The following is a 13,017-nucleotide window of genomic DNA, read 5'->3' as shown; positions in this document are numbered from 1 at the left end:
GAGTTGGTTATCAACAGTTATTTCCTTGTTAAATCTCATGTCGCCTTTGCAGGTGTAGACGCCAACGTAGCCGTGCTAGAACAAACACAACCACCAGGCCACACGCTGGTTACAGGAGGTGAGTTACAAGTCGCTTCGGCAGTCCAAGAGGCAAATGTAGAGGTAGGTTCCTCAATCACGACATCAGCCCTGACAAGAACAGGAATGATCTGGCCTGTCGCCAGGCGGAAAGGTCGATGGTTCAAAGCCTGGAGCAGCTTTGTAATTTCGCCAGAGTGACTGCTGATGCTGATCCAAGCAGCATTGTCACTGGTAAAAATGTCGTCCAAGACCTCCTTGCTTCGCTCTAACTGATGCTCATCTGTCTCACCCTTGACGCCCGTCCAAAAAGGATCGTTGTCGCTGAATCCCTTCTCGAATTTGATCTTGGGAGTAAGAGAGCTGATGTGCTTCTTATTACCGCGATGATCGCATGTACGGATACTAATACCCTCACGCAAGAGTTCTTTGATCATGGGAATAAAGGGCTTGTTCTTGGGAAGTCTGATGCCCGTGAAGGTTTCGTGGGCGGTTTGCACACAGCGAGCGAGAGGAGAAGCGTAGTAGCTTTCGAAATAAGGCATGCCTTCTTCTTCGAAACGCGACTTGAAGTAAGCATTGGCTTTGTGAGACTCGGCGATGCCTGCGGGGGTGAGGAGGGCATCTTCCCAGACTGATGTACCGTTGCCAGGTAGTGGGCCCCAGTAGCACTGTATTTTTCCCATCAACAAGATGGTCTGTAAAGGTATGAGGACTGGTAACTTACGTTCCAGGCTGCCTTTCCGTAGTAAGCCTCAGCGGCGTTATGATAGCCCTCGCCATGTCGACCCATGACAAGAACCTTGTAGCGAGTTCTATCGCGACTGGCGTTGCGGTTGAGATGCTTGACGTACTTCTCGAAGCGCTCCCATTGCGTCTTGTAGCCTTTGCGTGGGTTCTTGGGGTCTGTTGGGTATGTACGGTTCAAAAGACCAAAATTCCAGTCCGCCTAGGCTGTGAGTCAGTAGACAAATAAATGAGTATGAGAACGAGAGTCATACATAGTCAAAAGTGGAAGGATCAGTAGCGAGATCGTCTTGTTTAAAGAAACCCTCTACAGAAGTATACTTGATCTCTTTACCCTTTGCGAAATGCCAATCTGCGAGAACAGACGGGGCGAGGGTGAGTACGGCAGAGATGGTAGTGAACTTCATGATGGGCTCAATTGTTTACGATGGAAAGTTGAAATGCCTCGGTCACAATTTGAGGAGAAGCATCTTTTATGCCGCAGACAGACCTAGTCACCGTCTAAGCTGCAGAGTATGATCGCGCGGTTTACCCCAATGGCTTGGCCAGACTATCGGAGTATACTCTATACACAGTGAGCTTCACCTTTCCGGGGCATCTTGGCCCGAATAGCTCACAAACAAGGTAAAGATCGGAGCCAATGGATCGGAAACGTGGAGGGCAGGGACCGAAGAAAGTGTGGAGAAATAAAGACGAAATGCAGGGACTGGGGATGGAAAGTCAAGACAGATGCTATATTGAGGAAAGCAGCATGGTTAATGCGTGGAATAATATATAGAGAATAATAACATGATAAGAAAGTGTTGCACGTGGATTGAGGATGGACTCTTGTTTGGCTGACCATGAATAACTCCTAGTTATCATACCTCGGCACTGCAGATAATCAGTTCAATGACTACCCATAGGTTAATGATGTTTGATGACCTACAAATAAACTTATCAATGATGCATCAATTGTACCTGCATCAAAGAGCCTCATGCAACTTGTGACGCAAGCTTGTGCCAATTGAGGCACCCATTTCAAGACGCGACACTTTAAGTTTGCGGTACAGATGAAACCTAATCAGGGGACTATTACTGGTGTCGCATGTCAATATGTAGTCTTTGTTTCAATGTATCAAACGGTCATTTTGTGTAAAATACTGAATGTTCTCTCGTCATTCATTCATGGTATTTTTGTCTTACCCCTTTGTTACTGACTGATGTTTTTGTTGAATTCTTCAAGCATGGATCATAAATGAGATTGATTTACCCGCAGTGGGGGGGGTTGTTTATTCTGATTGCATGTGACAGTGACCTTTTTGTGCAACCTGTAGTTAGTCCATTTATTCCCATTCTGTTACCAAAAAGATAGCAATACGAATAAATATGTATTTTTAATGCACAAATAATACCTAGTTTAATACGCAAATTCAGTTGACGACAAAGCCAAGGCATGCCGAGCTGCCGAACTCATTAAAGTCACTGAAGCTCAGAGCCTAAACGGACCAATTAGAGTCTTTTAAAAATGCTAGTCTGGGCCAAAACTCATTAACCTCCCCCCCCCAACAGCTTCAGTTGAGTTACGTATCACCCTCAGCTATATCATTTTGAGAAAGAACCCCTAATCTTGGAAACATACATCATCTTCTTTTTTATTGTTTTGTATTTCTTACTCACACTTCTTTTTTTAAACACTCTAGATTATACCTTTTAACTACTATCGTCAGATATTTTATTTGCTGTCCTTTCTTCGCCACCGTCATCATCATGGCTTCTATTGACCCCACTAACCCCTCTGTCGATGTTGACCAAGATGCTCTTCATCTCGAGGGTGAACCAGCTCCTGAGCTCCTAGAGGGAAGAATCTGGGTCGATGGCTGCTTTGACTTTTTCCATCACGGTATGCATTTACTCGCCTAACTATACAGCAAACCACTAACTTGCCAGGCCACGCTGGTGCCATCGTCCAAGCTCGCCAATTAGGAAATGAGCTCTACGCCGGTGTTCACTCAGACGAGGCTATCCTCGCCAACAAAGGTCCTACAGTAATGACTCTAGCAGAACGGTAATCGCCAACTCCCAGCGACAAATTCTATACCCTCAACTAACTTGTTCCCTCCCAGTGTCGCCGCTACCGATGCCTGTCGCTGGGTCACCCGCTCCGTCGCCAACGCGCCATACGTCACCTACCTCCCCTACATCACCCACTGCGGCTGCAAATACGTCGTCCACGGCGACGATATCACTTCCGATAGCGATGGTAACGACTGCTACCGATTCGTCAAAGAGGCTGGACGCTTCAAGGTCGTTAAGCGCTCACCTGGCATTTCCACCACCGACCTCGTAGGCCGAATGCTGCTCTGCACAAAGACACACTTTATCAAGTCCCTCGAGAAGAAGCTCGCTGGTCAGGAAGGTCATGGTACACCCGAAGAGCGCGTCGCAGAGGGTCAAGCAATGATGGAGCGCATGAAGCTTTACGCAACTGATGCTTCAGGAAAAGCACCCGGCGCTGAAGTGTTCTTCTGGACTGCGTCTCAAGAAGCAAAGTCGGAGGACGCCGATGAGGAGAGGGGCAGCTTCCGCCAGCTTATCGAAGGACCTGGTCCCAAGCCTGGACAGCGCGTGGTTTACGTTGACGGAGGTTATGATCTCTTCTCCAGCGGTCACATTGAGTTTCTGCGACAGGTTCTGTTAGCTGAAGAGGAGCTTGCCCGTAAGGATGGTTGGTTCTCGGAACAGGCTGTCAATGAGCGAAAGGGCAAGGGAGAGGATTATCCCCCTGCGTATGTTGTCGTCGGTGTTCACGAGGACGAAGTCATCAACCAGTGGAAGGGAGTCAACTACCCCATCATGAACATTTTCGAGCGCGGTCTCTGCGTTTTGCAATGCAAGGTAAATATTCCCATACATTCAAACATGAAGATATGCTAACAGACTCTAGTACATCAACGCCGTCATTTTCGGCGCTCCCTTTTCTCCCACAAAGACATACCTCACCACCCTACCCCGCGGAACCCCAGACGCCGTCTACCACGGACCAACATCCTTCATGCCCCTCACATACGACCCCTACACTGCACCCAAAGCAATGGGCATCATGCGACAAGTCGGCACCCACGCTTTTTCTCACGTCAACGCAGGAGAAATCGTGCAGCGCATCTTGAAAAGTCGCGACATGTACGAGGCGCGACAGCGGGCCAAGGGTGTTAAAGCCGGTGCTGAAGCAGCAGCTCGCGAGAGGGAGATTCTAGAAGAAGAGCAGAGACAACGAGAGGCTGACAGGGCATGAGTTGAGTACCTGTAATTGATGTGGCTGACAGGGACAAGGCGGTCTGAATTTAGACTAGAATGAGAAGGGAAATGGTCTTTCAACAAGCCGGGTCCGGGAATTAAAGATAAAAAAAAGTAATCAGTTGATCATGATAGCCTACCTCTTAAAAAACAACAATGTCCTCGGCTTAACAGTATCATGACACCAAAGAAAGCCACGCCATCCCTTCACACCCTCTTTCTTTACGAATAAGATGCAATGCAATGCAACCTTGTCAAATAATTCTTGTACATGCAGTACCGACCTTCCTGTATAACAAATTACCCAATTGATGGGAAGCATGACCTCATGACAACCGACACAAGGCAATTGACGGTTAGCGGCGGACAACAAAGACCAAATTCCGCAGTTTGTTCATAAACCGCCAAGCAGAAAAGAATACCGTAGAACAGTGATAGAGATAAGCAAGTTCTTTGTGTCAGAATTGACAAGCAGGGATTTATTGGGAACACATGACTTGTTATTACGTTGCAATGCCGGTATTTCCTGTTGGGAAGTGAGATGCTATCTACCAATTGTTTATTGAAGCAATCATTGACCAGCACGCCCTACGCCCTTGTGGTGGAGACAGGGCTTAATATTTTGGCATTGTAGATAGTAGTTAGATTGTACGCAATTCCGCCCTTCGGAGGGAGAGGGGGACACGTATAGTTACACCGCAGTGCAACAGAGTCTTACAAGAGAAGGTACATGGACCAGCTGATGGGGGTTGCGTATGTTTTTCTCACTAGACATGCAGAGCGTATAAGCGATCTCGATAAGCACCCAAATAGTCAGGTGTGAGTCAATCATCAACAGGGAGAGAGTAAGAGTAATCTGTTGTCCAGCAGAGTATGTATACTATCTCTGTCAATTGTATACCTTGTAACATGGCCATTCCTAATCTCAGAAAGCATGTATAGAAGCCCATCACTTAATCTCCAGAAGCCCCTCCTTGAAATAACTAGCGGCTCTGGGGGTGGAGATACAAGACACCCACCCCCTTCACAGTTGGTGTGCTACCTCTCATCTGCATACTAAACAACGCGCATGACCAGGTATCTCTGTATCTTTTTTCTTCAGTTATCATAAATAAAAAAAACTGGATCTTTAAGAAAACAACACCAACTTTTTTACTTTGAACCCACATCGCCGGAACCGAGCGCCGCGCGGGCAGAGACGGTCTATCCGGGGTTTCTCGGCCGGGGGCGGGTCTCTTTTTTTCTTTTTTGCTACTACTCGTGACTCTGATATCAAAAAGTGAACAGGTACCTGTATAGACCCCCCCCCCGTAACCTCTCTATAAGCTAAACTTTTATTTTTTGTTTACTCGGTTATATATAAACTTTCCCTTTGCTTAATCCATTGACATCTTCTTTTTCTTCCTACACCAAAAACCCCGTCTACTCTTTCCATCATCTTATACCTACACAACATCCACATCATGGCTCCCTCCGCCGTCGAAACTCAGGACGTCAACCTGACAGCAGCAGCCATCCACAAAAAAGAAGTCTCCCAACCTACCATCTCTGGTCCTCCCACCACACAAGCTCCCCTCGACGCTTCAAAGCTCACATACACCTACACCCAAAACCCCCGCTCCGTCCCCGATGAAGCCAACGCCCACTCCGGCGACGAGACCATCGCGACGGATCACATGGTCCTCGCATCATGGAAGCAATCCACCGGATGGGCCACCCCCGAGCTGAAGCCCTACGGACCCTTGAGCCTCATGCCCACCGCTTCTGTTCTTCACTACGCTACTGAGTGTTTTGAAGGTCTCAAGGTGTATCGCGGCTATGATGGAAAGCTGCGAATTTTCCGCCCTGATCGTAACGCTGCTCGTCTTCGCATGTCATCTACTCGTATTTCTCTACCTGGCTTTGAACCCTCAGAGGTCGAAAAGCTCATGATTGCTTTACTTTCTGTTGATGGAACCAAATGGCTCCCCGCCGACCGCGCAGGAAGCTTTCTGTACATCCGCCCAACAATCATCGGCACAGCACCCCAGCTCGGTGTCTCTGCACCCAAGGAAGCTCTACTGTACATCATTGTAACCTTTATGCCACGCATGGACGCTCCCCCCGGCGGAATGCGTCTTCACACATCCCCAGACGACATGGTCCGCGCCTGGGTCGGTGGATTCGGATACGCCAAGGTGGGCGCCAACTACGGCCCCTCTCTGCTCGCCACGGCAGATGCGCGAACCCGTGGATTCCACCAGATTCTCTGGCTGTACGGATCTCAGGGTGAGTGCACTGAAGCTGGGGCCAGTAACTTTTTCGTTGTGTGGAAGCGAAAGGATGGCAAGAAGGAGATTGTCACTGCTCCTCTTGACGACAAGTTGATCCTTGACGGTGTCACTCGTCGTAGCTGTCTGGAGCTTATTCGCGAACGTCTTGGTGATGAGTATGAGGTTACTGAGCGAAAGTACACCATTGCTGAGGTTATGGAGGCTGACGCTGAGGGACGTCTGCTCGAGTCTTTCGCCGCTGGCACTGCCGTAAGTTCTCCATCAATTCTACTTCAAGAATATTTCACTAACAGTTTTAGTACTTCATCTGCCCCATCTCTCAGGTTCACCACCGCGGAAAGGACATCAACATCCCCATGGGCGCCGAGGGTGAAGCTGGCGAGGTCACCAGCAAGGTCAAGGGCTGGTTGGGCGACATCATGTACGGTCGCACCGAGCACCCTTGGGGCGTTGTCATCCCCGAGAAGAAGCAGTAAAATGGTCCGACGAATGCGCTCGCAATAGCAGCAACAAAAGTTGATTTACGGAATGGCGTTTAGCGGGAAATACACAAAAGAGACCGGTTGGTTCTTAAAGATACAAAGATACACGGTGGTCAAGACAGAGATGGAGATAGTTAATGAGATATGAACTAGACGATCAATTGAGACGGCTACTACATTACAACTGAGCACACCTTGGCTGACATCCTCCAAATCATTCGTACATCGTCATTACATGGCGTCGATCAAATACCAGCGAGCAAAGTCGCCATTATCCTTTGAGTTTCTTCCTGAATCTTTTGTTTAAAGTCCTGTCGGAGTTAGTATCGTTCAATCGGTGACAGGATCATCAACATACCTGGTCAACCTCGTCCAACAGTTGACAATTAGCCTCAACAATCCCCCTTGCTTCTTTTTTGAAGTCCTCAGCTGCTGCGTTCACTTTCTTGCTCACACCTTTCGATCCTCGACCACGGTCTTCGAAACCTTTTTTGAACTCATTCCAGGCATCTTCTTCCGTTCGACAACATTCCTCCCACTCAGTTCCGAGTCGAAGAACTTCTTCCCTCGCCGCAGCGATGTCTTGTTTGAGACGATTGAGGTGGACTTCGATACTTGCCCGGGGGTGATCTTCCGAGTCGCATAGGGTTTTTGACAGGGGATACTCGATGTTGGCGTAGAGATCTCGGCTTTGCGTCAGTGTCTTTGAAGATTCGTCAGAGAAGCGTTTAATCTCGGTTTGGACTTGGACGTGTGCTTTCTCGAGATGTTCTGTCGCAGAACTATGTATGGAGAGTCCCATACGTGCATACGCCTCTATGTTTTATTAAAAATGGCTTGTCAAGTCTTGGGCGACGACTCACCTCGAAGTTGGGTAGCTGGGTCATTGCTTTCAGGTTCCTGAACTGCCATTTTGCCTCGCTTGGGGGCACTTTCGTAATTGCCTAGAGAGGCATGAAGCTGTTGGTAGAGACTCTGAGATGGAGGAGGCTTGGTGGGAGAGACTTTTGGCGGAGGATCGTCGCGCAGGCGAGCTCGTAGGGTCGAGGGACAGTCATCTTCGGCCTTGATGTAAGAAGTGGAGGTACGGATTCGGGTGGCGGGCGCCATGGTTGCGAATAGAAAGATGCTGGCTAATTTGTGATTGAATTGATGTGGTGAAGAAGAGATGGAAGTGTCGTGGCCAGGCGAGTTGTAGCTCGCAGGTTGTAGCTCATGTGTTGTTGCAGCGGCAGGTGTTGATGAGGAAGGAACGGGTCATGCCCGACAGCGCAAGCATCCGCCTCGTGTCATTGCATCAACCAGCTATTCCCAGCGCAAAGGTTGAACAAATAGTTTGAGATTTAATTGATTCATTCAATTATTGGTCTCTCATCATGATGCATTCTTGTTGCTCTTCCCATATGTGTGGTGTAAAGTCCTTCATCAATTTACCCTGACACCAATCATGAGATTATCCTTCATTTTCTCCAGTTCTTCAACTCCATAAACACAAAATACACATCCATTCCCTTCATTACTCTTTCGATGCTAATTGATCTTATGTACAATCTCATCCACAATCCTCTCCCAAGTCACCATAGCCCCATTCCCAACATCACCACAAGCCAAACTCTTGGAAATCGGCTGCAAAACCTCAAACCAACCATTCTCCCCTCCCCAATCCTTTTCCAAGACTCTAAGCTGCGTCGCTGTGATAGGATGCGCAAACATGGCCGTGTTCATCGCCGGGGCTACCAGAATCTTTTTCTTGACTCCATCCACGCTACCCGTAGTATCCCACGCCCTGACAACAGACGTCAAGAGATTATCGCACAGTCCATTAACAATCTTTGCCATTGTATTCGCGCTCAAAGGAGCAATCACCAAGACATCCGCCCAGCGACGTAGTTCAATATGTAGAATGGGCGCATTGCGTTTCCAGGGTTGCGCCCACTCGTGAGCATCTGTGTAAATAGCGTCTACGTGTGGTAGGCGAGATACTTGATCGACGGTAGGTTGTTCAAGGCTTTGTCCAGCTAGGAATTCTGACGCTGATTGAGTCAGGATGAGACGGATAGAGATGTTTTCTTGTTGTTTGAGACCGTTTATTATCTGCACGAGTTTAATTGTCGCAACGGATCCTGAGGCTGCTAGTAGGATATGGCGCTTGCCGTCGTTTCTTGCTAGTTCTAGTTCTTCTGTTGAGTTGCGCATCTTTTGATCGTGATGGGCGTCGTGCCCGTGTTCCATGGTGTGAAGCATTGAGAGTGTAAGTGGTGAGATGAAATAATGGTTTTGTCAGCAGACTTGGCGTGTGTTGAGATGTGATAGGTCTGCGGTTGTGGAGTGAACTTATGACCTGGGTTTAAACGACACTGTGATGTTGAAAGATGCGACAGCAGAACAACTGATCTTATTTATTCGAGCATGGGTTTTGAAGAATTAAATAGGTGTTTGGAAACTGGTGAAATAGGTGTTGAAGCCTCGCAAAATGAACCCCGCTAATATGTAATCATGTGTCGGATCCTATCATGGATTGGACAACATCCTTTACTTAGTAGACGGAGGTACAAGCAAGTAAGCATATTCTGATAGTGTTGACTGTATTCCACACCATTGGTAAGCATAAGAATAGAGAGTCAACTAGAATCTACAGATTGACAATTGAACAGTATCTTTGAGATTGACAACATTTGTAAATCCTGTGTACCTACCCTTGACCTTGACTTCTGTCATGTTGTGCTCCATGGATCTGGCAACATCCAAGGTGAAACCTGCGCTTCAAGGTAGAAAAGACTCAATAAGAAGTAAAAAATTAAAACAGGCAATGGGTGTTCTTTAATTGTATCATTTTCGCATCACCATGTCTTCTTTCAATTTGAGGCATCGATTGATAAGCCACCATTACCTCATCGCTAATTGGCCACAGCTACCATCAGCGCCACTCTGAATTCCGGGGATCGGCATCGGAACATCCTTGACATCACTCGTTAATCCCGTCCAAAACTTTCCACCATCTTCAACAAACCAACTGCGAATCTTGTTACCTCTACAATCCCCTCCATCACAGCCCTCACAATGTTTGCGCGAACAGTAGCCTCGGTACGTTTACCCATTCCTAACGATGTACTTGTTACTAATCACTAACTCCTCCCAGTCCCTCCGACAAGCCGCCCGGCCCATGGCCGTCCGCTCAACAGCCTCTGCCTTCCGCGCCCCCATCGCTCCTCTATCACCCTTCCAAATCCGCCTCCTCTCCGACCAAACCCGTTCCGCCATCGACAAAGCCGTATCATCCGCCCCCGTCGTCCTCTTCATGAAGGGAACCCCCGAGACACCCCAGTGCGGCTTTTCGCGCGCCGCCATCCAGATCCTCGGCCTTCAGGGCGTCAACCCCGAAAAGTTCGCCGCCTTTAATGTTCTTGAGGACCCTGAGCTGCGAGAGGGTATCAAGGAGTACTCCGACTGGCCTACGATTCCTCAACTCTACGTCGAGAAGGATTTCATCGGTGGTACGGATATTCTTGTGTCTATGCACCAGAATGGTGACTTGGCCAAGCTTTTCGATGAGAAAAAGGTTATTCTTGAGGGAGAGCCTGAGCAGAAGGAATAGACGATAAATAATTGGGGGAGTGTATGAATATTCATGATGTAATATGGGATGGATACCACTGTATGACAGACGGATTGTACAGAAAAAGAAGCAATAGAAACGTGCGATTACCCGTGTCGCCATCACGTTCTGGTGTTCATGGAGAGGTGAATGTGTCCACATTTGAACTTCTGGGCTGCTTCTAGTATCCCTTGAGAGTCAGACTCAATCTCTGCCGGTAGAGAAAAGACGTTGTCCAGTACTGGCGATGACTTGGTAGGTGTAAAAACGACATCTCAATCAAAGTCTATATGGTCTATGTCTATCAAGTCTATGTCTATAATTCAATTCCCAAATCTTCAAATACCCGCATCTGCATCTGTCCTATACCTTTCCACCTGCCGCTCTGCCTCGATTAGACCAAGCATCGACAAGCACACCATGCGTATGTCCTTCAACCATGTTCTCAAAAGCAATCTCAATCACAGCATCCATCTTTACACGAGTAAACTGGTACTGCAGATCCAGAACAATCTGGTTGAACCTGCGCATGACACCTTGGAATTTATCCTCGTCATTCTTAAAGACCCCATCCATCCAGGTCCGGACGGGTGTCGCTGGGGATGTACCTGGGGCCTGTAGACAGATGAGAAGTACTTCAGGTTCATTCTGCCAATTGGCTTGACTGAGGAACTTGGCCAACGAGTATGAGAAGATATCACCGTTGGGTTCAAACAGCACGTTGATGCCTGGGATAATGTCGTAGCTGACTACTAGGTCAACCTTGAAGTCTGGCTCAGGAACGGCTGTTGGGTGTGCCAATGGGGTACTGAAGGTTCTTGGTATATCTTCAACTGAGCTTTGACTCGCTGGTTCTTCAGCTTCATTTTCCCTGTCAGTAAGAGGATTATGCCTTTGCTGGGAATTATTGTCAGTATCCAGTGATGGTGGCGGAGGCGCATCCGTGGCCCTCCATTGCCTTTGTTGGTTGGCACTGGGTGTTGTCTGTGTTCCTGTAGAGATATTACGCGCATGAAGATTAGTGCGCAGTCCATGCGGACTTGGTTGTTGACCGAGACTGATCCTGCTAATATTACCATGTTCATCTCCAATTCTGTTCACATGTCGCTGTTGTGAGTTGGGTACTGTTGGCCGCTGCTCATCGTACTGAACAAACATTAGTGAAAGTGTTCAAGGATCAATGCCAGACTCACATTTTGAGCCAGTTCATCGGGACTTTCGTTTGCCCTAGGAACTATCTGGTATACGTCTTGCCTTGCGTCTTCCCGTGCAGAAGTAACAGTTGCATAACTGCCTTGAGAGGAGGGAAGCGGAGTCTCCTTTTCGTCAGGGCTCCTATATAAGTAAGTTCCCGTGGCGAATATGTATTTCACAGAACACTTACGAATCGTATAGAAGTGGCATAGGAGATGAATGAGGACTCTCACTTTCAGGAGTTTGTAGACATTGTCGCTGTGGAGGTCTGGACATGAAATCCACCTCCTCGTCTCGTGGTCGCTTAGAACGTAGTTTCGATCCCGAGTCAGTTATGTTCTTTCTAATAAAGTAACACAGGATGTTATAGTAAAGCCTGTTGCTCAAATTAGTACAATTTGACAACTTGGGAGTAATGTTTACTGATTGTCGTCTCTTGGATACTCCAACGTGCCGTCATTGCTGCCCTGCGGCCAGTGAAGCCGACCATGTTGGGAAACACAAAGATAAGCATGCGCCATCTCCAACAAGCCATTTTGATGCCTATCATTGCCTATTTGTAGGAGCTTGTCACCTGCTATACTAGTTCTTGTTCTGAACCTAGTGCGGAAAGGTTCAAGAGTATCCAGGAACCCATTTACTCCCTTGCGGCGATTCTTTCGCTTTAATTGGTATTTTGCATCGTTCAAATTCCTGATTGAATTAGTATCGTTGAAGATAGCGTAATGTTGATGAAGCAAGCAATTGTGGTCACACTGGGCCATGGTTGTAAGACACCTTCTGGTCAAGTCGGTGATCACTGGCCATAAAACAAGCCAATTAACTTGACTACCTACGCAATTGTGTAGGAGGAATATATAGACATTTTCGAATAGGCTCCAGCCGTTCGTAATAGTTCTTTGGACTTCCACACAAACCCTCATGTTAAAAGGACTTCACATGCAGTGATTGGCCTGTTGGCTCTATATGTCGAGTCTGCCTTGCAACCCTTGCTCCCAAGGCAAACTCCCCTGCATAAAAGACGCAAAAAGCGATAGTCGGAGCACACGTTTCGACCACATGAAACAAAAACTAATGAGCCAAGGAAACTGTGCCGCTCGAGTATGTGTTTTTCTCGGGGTCGCCGTTCTAGCACACTGTTGTATCAATGTCATTGTAACCTTTCACTCATGAACTACTACCCTTCTCAAGTTCATGTGCCTGACGATGCAACATGTAATGACTAGGCCAATATACCTAGTTGGAGAGAAGGTTTTATGACTCCCATTGGTCTAATGCTAGTACCATTTTCGTTCGCATCATGGCCTATTGTTTGAGCGAATCAAGAGCGGAAGGATAAGACTTGATCAGAAAGGCATACAAACGCTTCTTT

General features: G+C 47.6%; 7 protein-coding genes across 7 annotated transcripts; 3 read left to right on the top strand and 4 right to left on the bottom strand.

Annotated features, from left to right (window-relative positions):
• Positions 1–35: 35 nt before the first annotated feature.
• FPOAC1_007043 (uncharacterized protein) lies at positions 36–1,232 on the bottom strand (the record flags this gene model as incomplete). The annotated part of the gene is made up of 3 exons (XM_044851513.1): positions 36–749; positions 806–1,027; positions 1,080–1,232. 3 exons carry the CDS (start codon positions 1,230–1,232, stop codon positions 36–38), a joined length of 1,089 nt encoding a protein of 362 aa, XP_044710225.1.
• Positions 1,233–2,574: 1,342 nt separating this feature from the next.
• On the top strand, positions 2,575–4,099 carry FPOAC1_007042 (uncharacterized protein; the record flags this gene model as incomplete). The annotated part of the gene is made up of 4 exons (XM_044851512.1): positions 2,575–2,707; positions 2,755–2,872; positions 2,931–3,702; positions 3,752–4,099. The coding sequence occupies 4 exons, from the start codon at positions 2,575–2,577 to the stop codon at positions 4,097–4,099; spliced, it is 1,371 nt and encodes a 456-aa protein (XP_044710224.1).
• A 1,465-nt stretch (positions 4,100–5,564) lies between these two features.
• FPOAC1_007041 (uncharacterized protein) lies at positions 5,565–6,850 on the top strand (the record flags this gene model as incomplete). Its single annotated transcript, XM_044851511.1, has 2 exons — positions 5,565–6,623; positions 6,674–6,850. The coding sequence occupies 2 exons, from the start codon at positions 5,565–5,567 to the stop codon at positions 6,848–6,850; spliced, it is 1,236 nt and encodes a 411-aa protein (XP_044710223.1).
• A 251-nt stretch (positions 6,851–7,101) lies between these two features.
• On the bottom strand, positions 7,102–7,966 carry FPOAC1_007040 (uncharacterized protein; the record flags this gene model as incomplete). Its single annotated transcript, XM_044851510.1, has 3 exons — positions 7,102–7,167; positions 7,215–7,627; positions 7,720–7,966. The coding sequence occupies 3 exons, from the start codon at positions 7,964–7,966 to the stop codon at positions 7,102–7,104; spliced, it is 726 nt and encodes a 241-aa protein (XP_044710222.1).
• Positions 7,967–8,386: 420 nt separating this feature from the next.
• FPOAC1_007039 (uncharacterized protein) lies at positions 8,387–9,088 on the bottom strand (the record flags this gene model as incomplete). The annotated part of the gene is made up of 1 exon (XM_044851509.1): positions 8,387–9,088. The coding sequence occupies one exon, from the start codon at positions 9,086–9,088 to the stop codon at positions 8,387–8,389; it is 702 nt and encodes a 233-aa protein (XP_044710221.1).
• An 828-nt stretch (positions 9,089–9,916) lies between these two features.
• Positions 9,917–10,451, top strand: FPOAC1_007038 (uncharacterized protein; the record flags this gene model as incomplete). The annotated part of the gene is made up of 2 exons (XM_044851508.1): positions 9,917–9,940; positions 9,996–10,451. The coding sequence occupies 2 exons, from the start codon at positions 9,917–9,919 to the stop codon at positions 10,449–10,451; spliced, it is 480 nt and encodes a 159-aa protein (XP_044710220.1).
• Positions 10,452–10,814: 363 nt separating this feature from the next.
• Positions 10,815–11,855, bottom strand: FPOAC1_007037 (uncharacterized protein; the record flags this gene model as incomplete). The annotated part of the gene is made up of 3 exons (XM_044851507.1): positions 10,815–11,597; positions 11,645–11,786; positions 11,836–11,855. 3 exons carry the CDS (start codon positions 11,853–11,855, stop codon positions 10,815–10,817), a joined length of 945 nt encoding a protein of 314 aa, XP_044710219.1.
• Between the last annotated feature and the right edge of the window lie 1,162 nt (positions 11,856–13,017).

This window comes from Fusarium poae, chromosome 2 (assembly GCF_019609905.1).
Source record: "Fusarium poae strain DAOMC 252244 chromosome 2, whole genome shotgun sequence".
NCBI classification, from domain to species: Eukaryota; Fungi; Ascomycota; class Sordariomycetes; order Hypocreales; family Nectriaceae; genus Fusarium; species Fusarium poae.
Note: the sequence above shows the minus strand (reverse complement) of the source record. Positions and strands in the feature narration are given on the sequence as shown.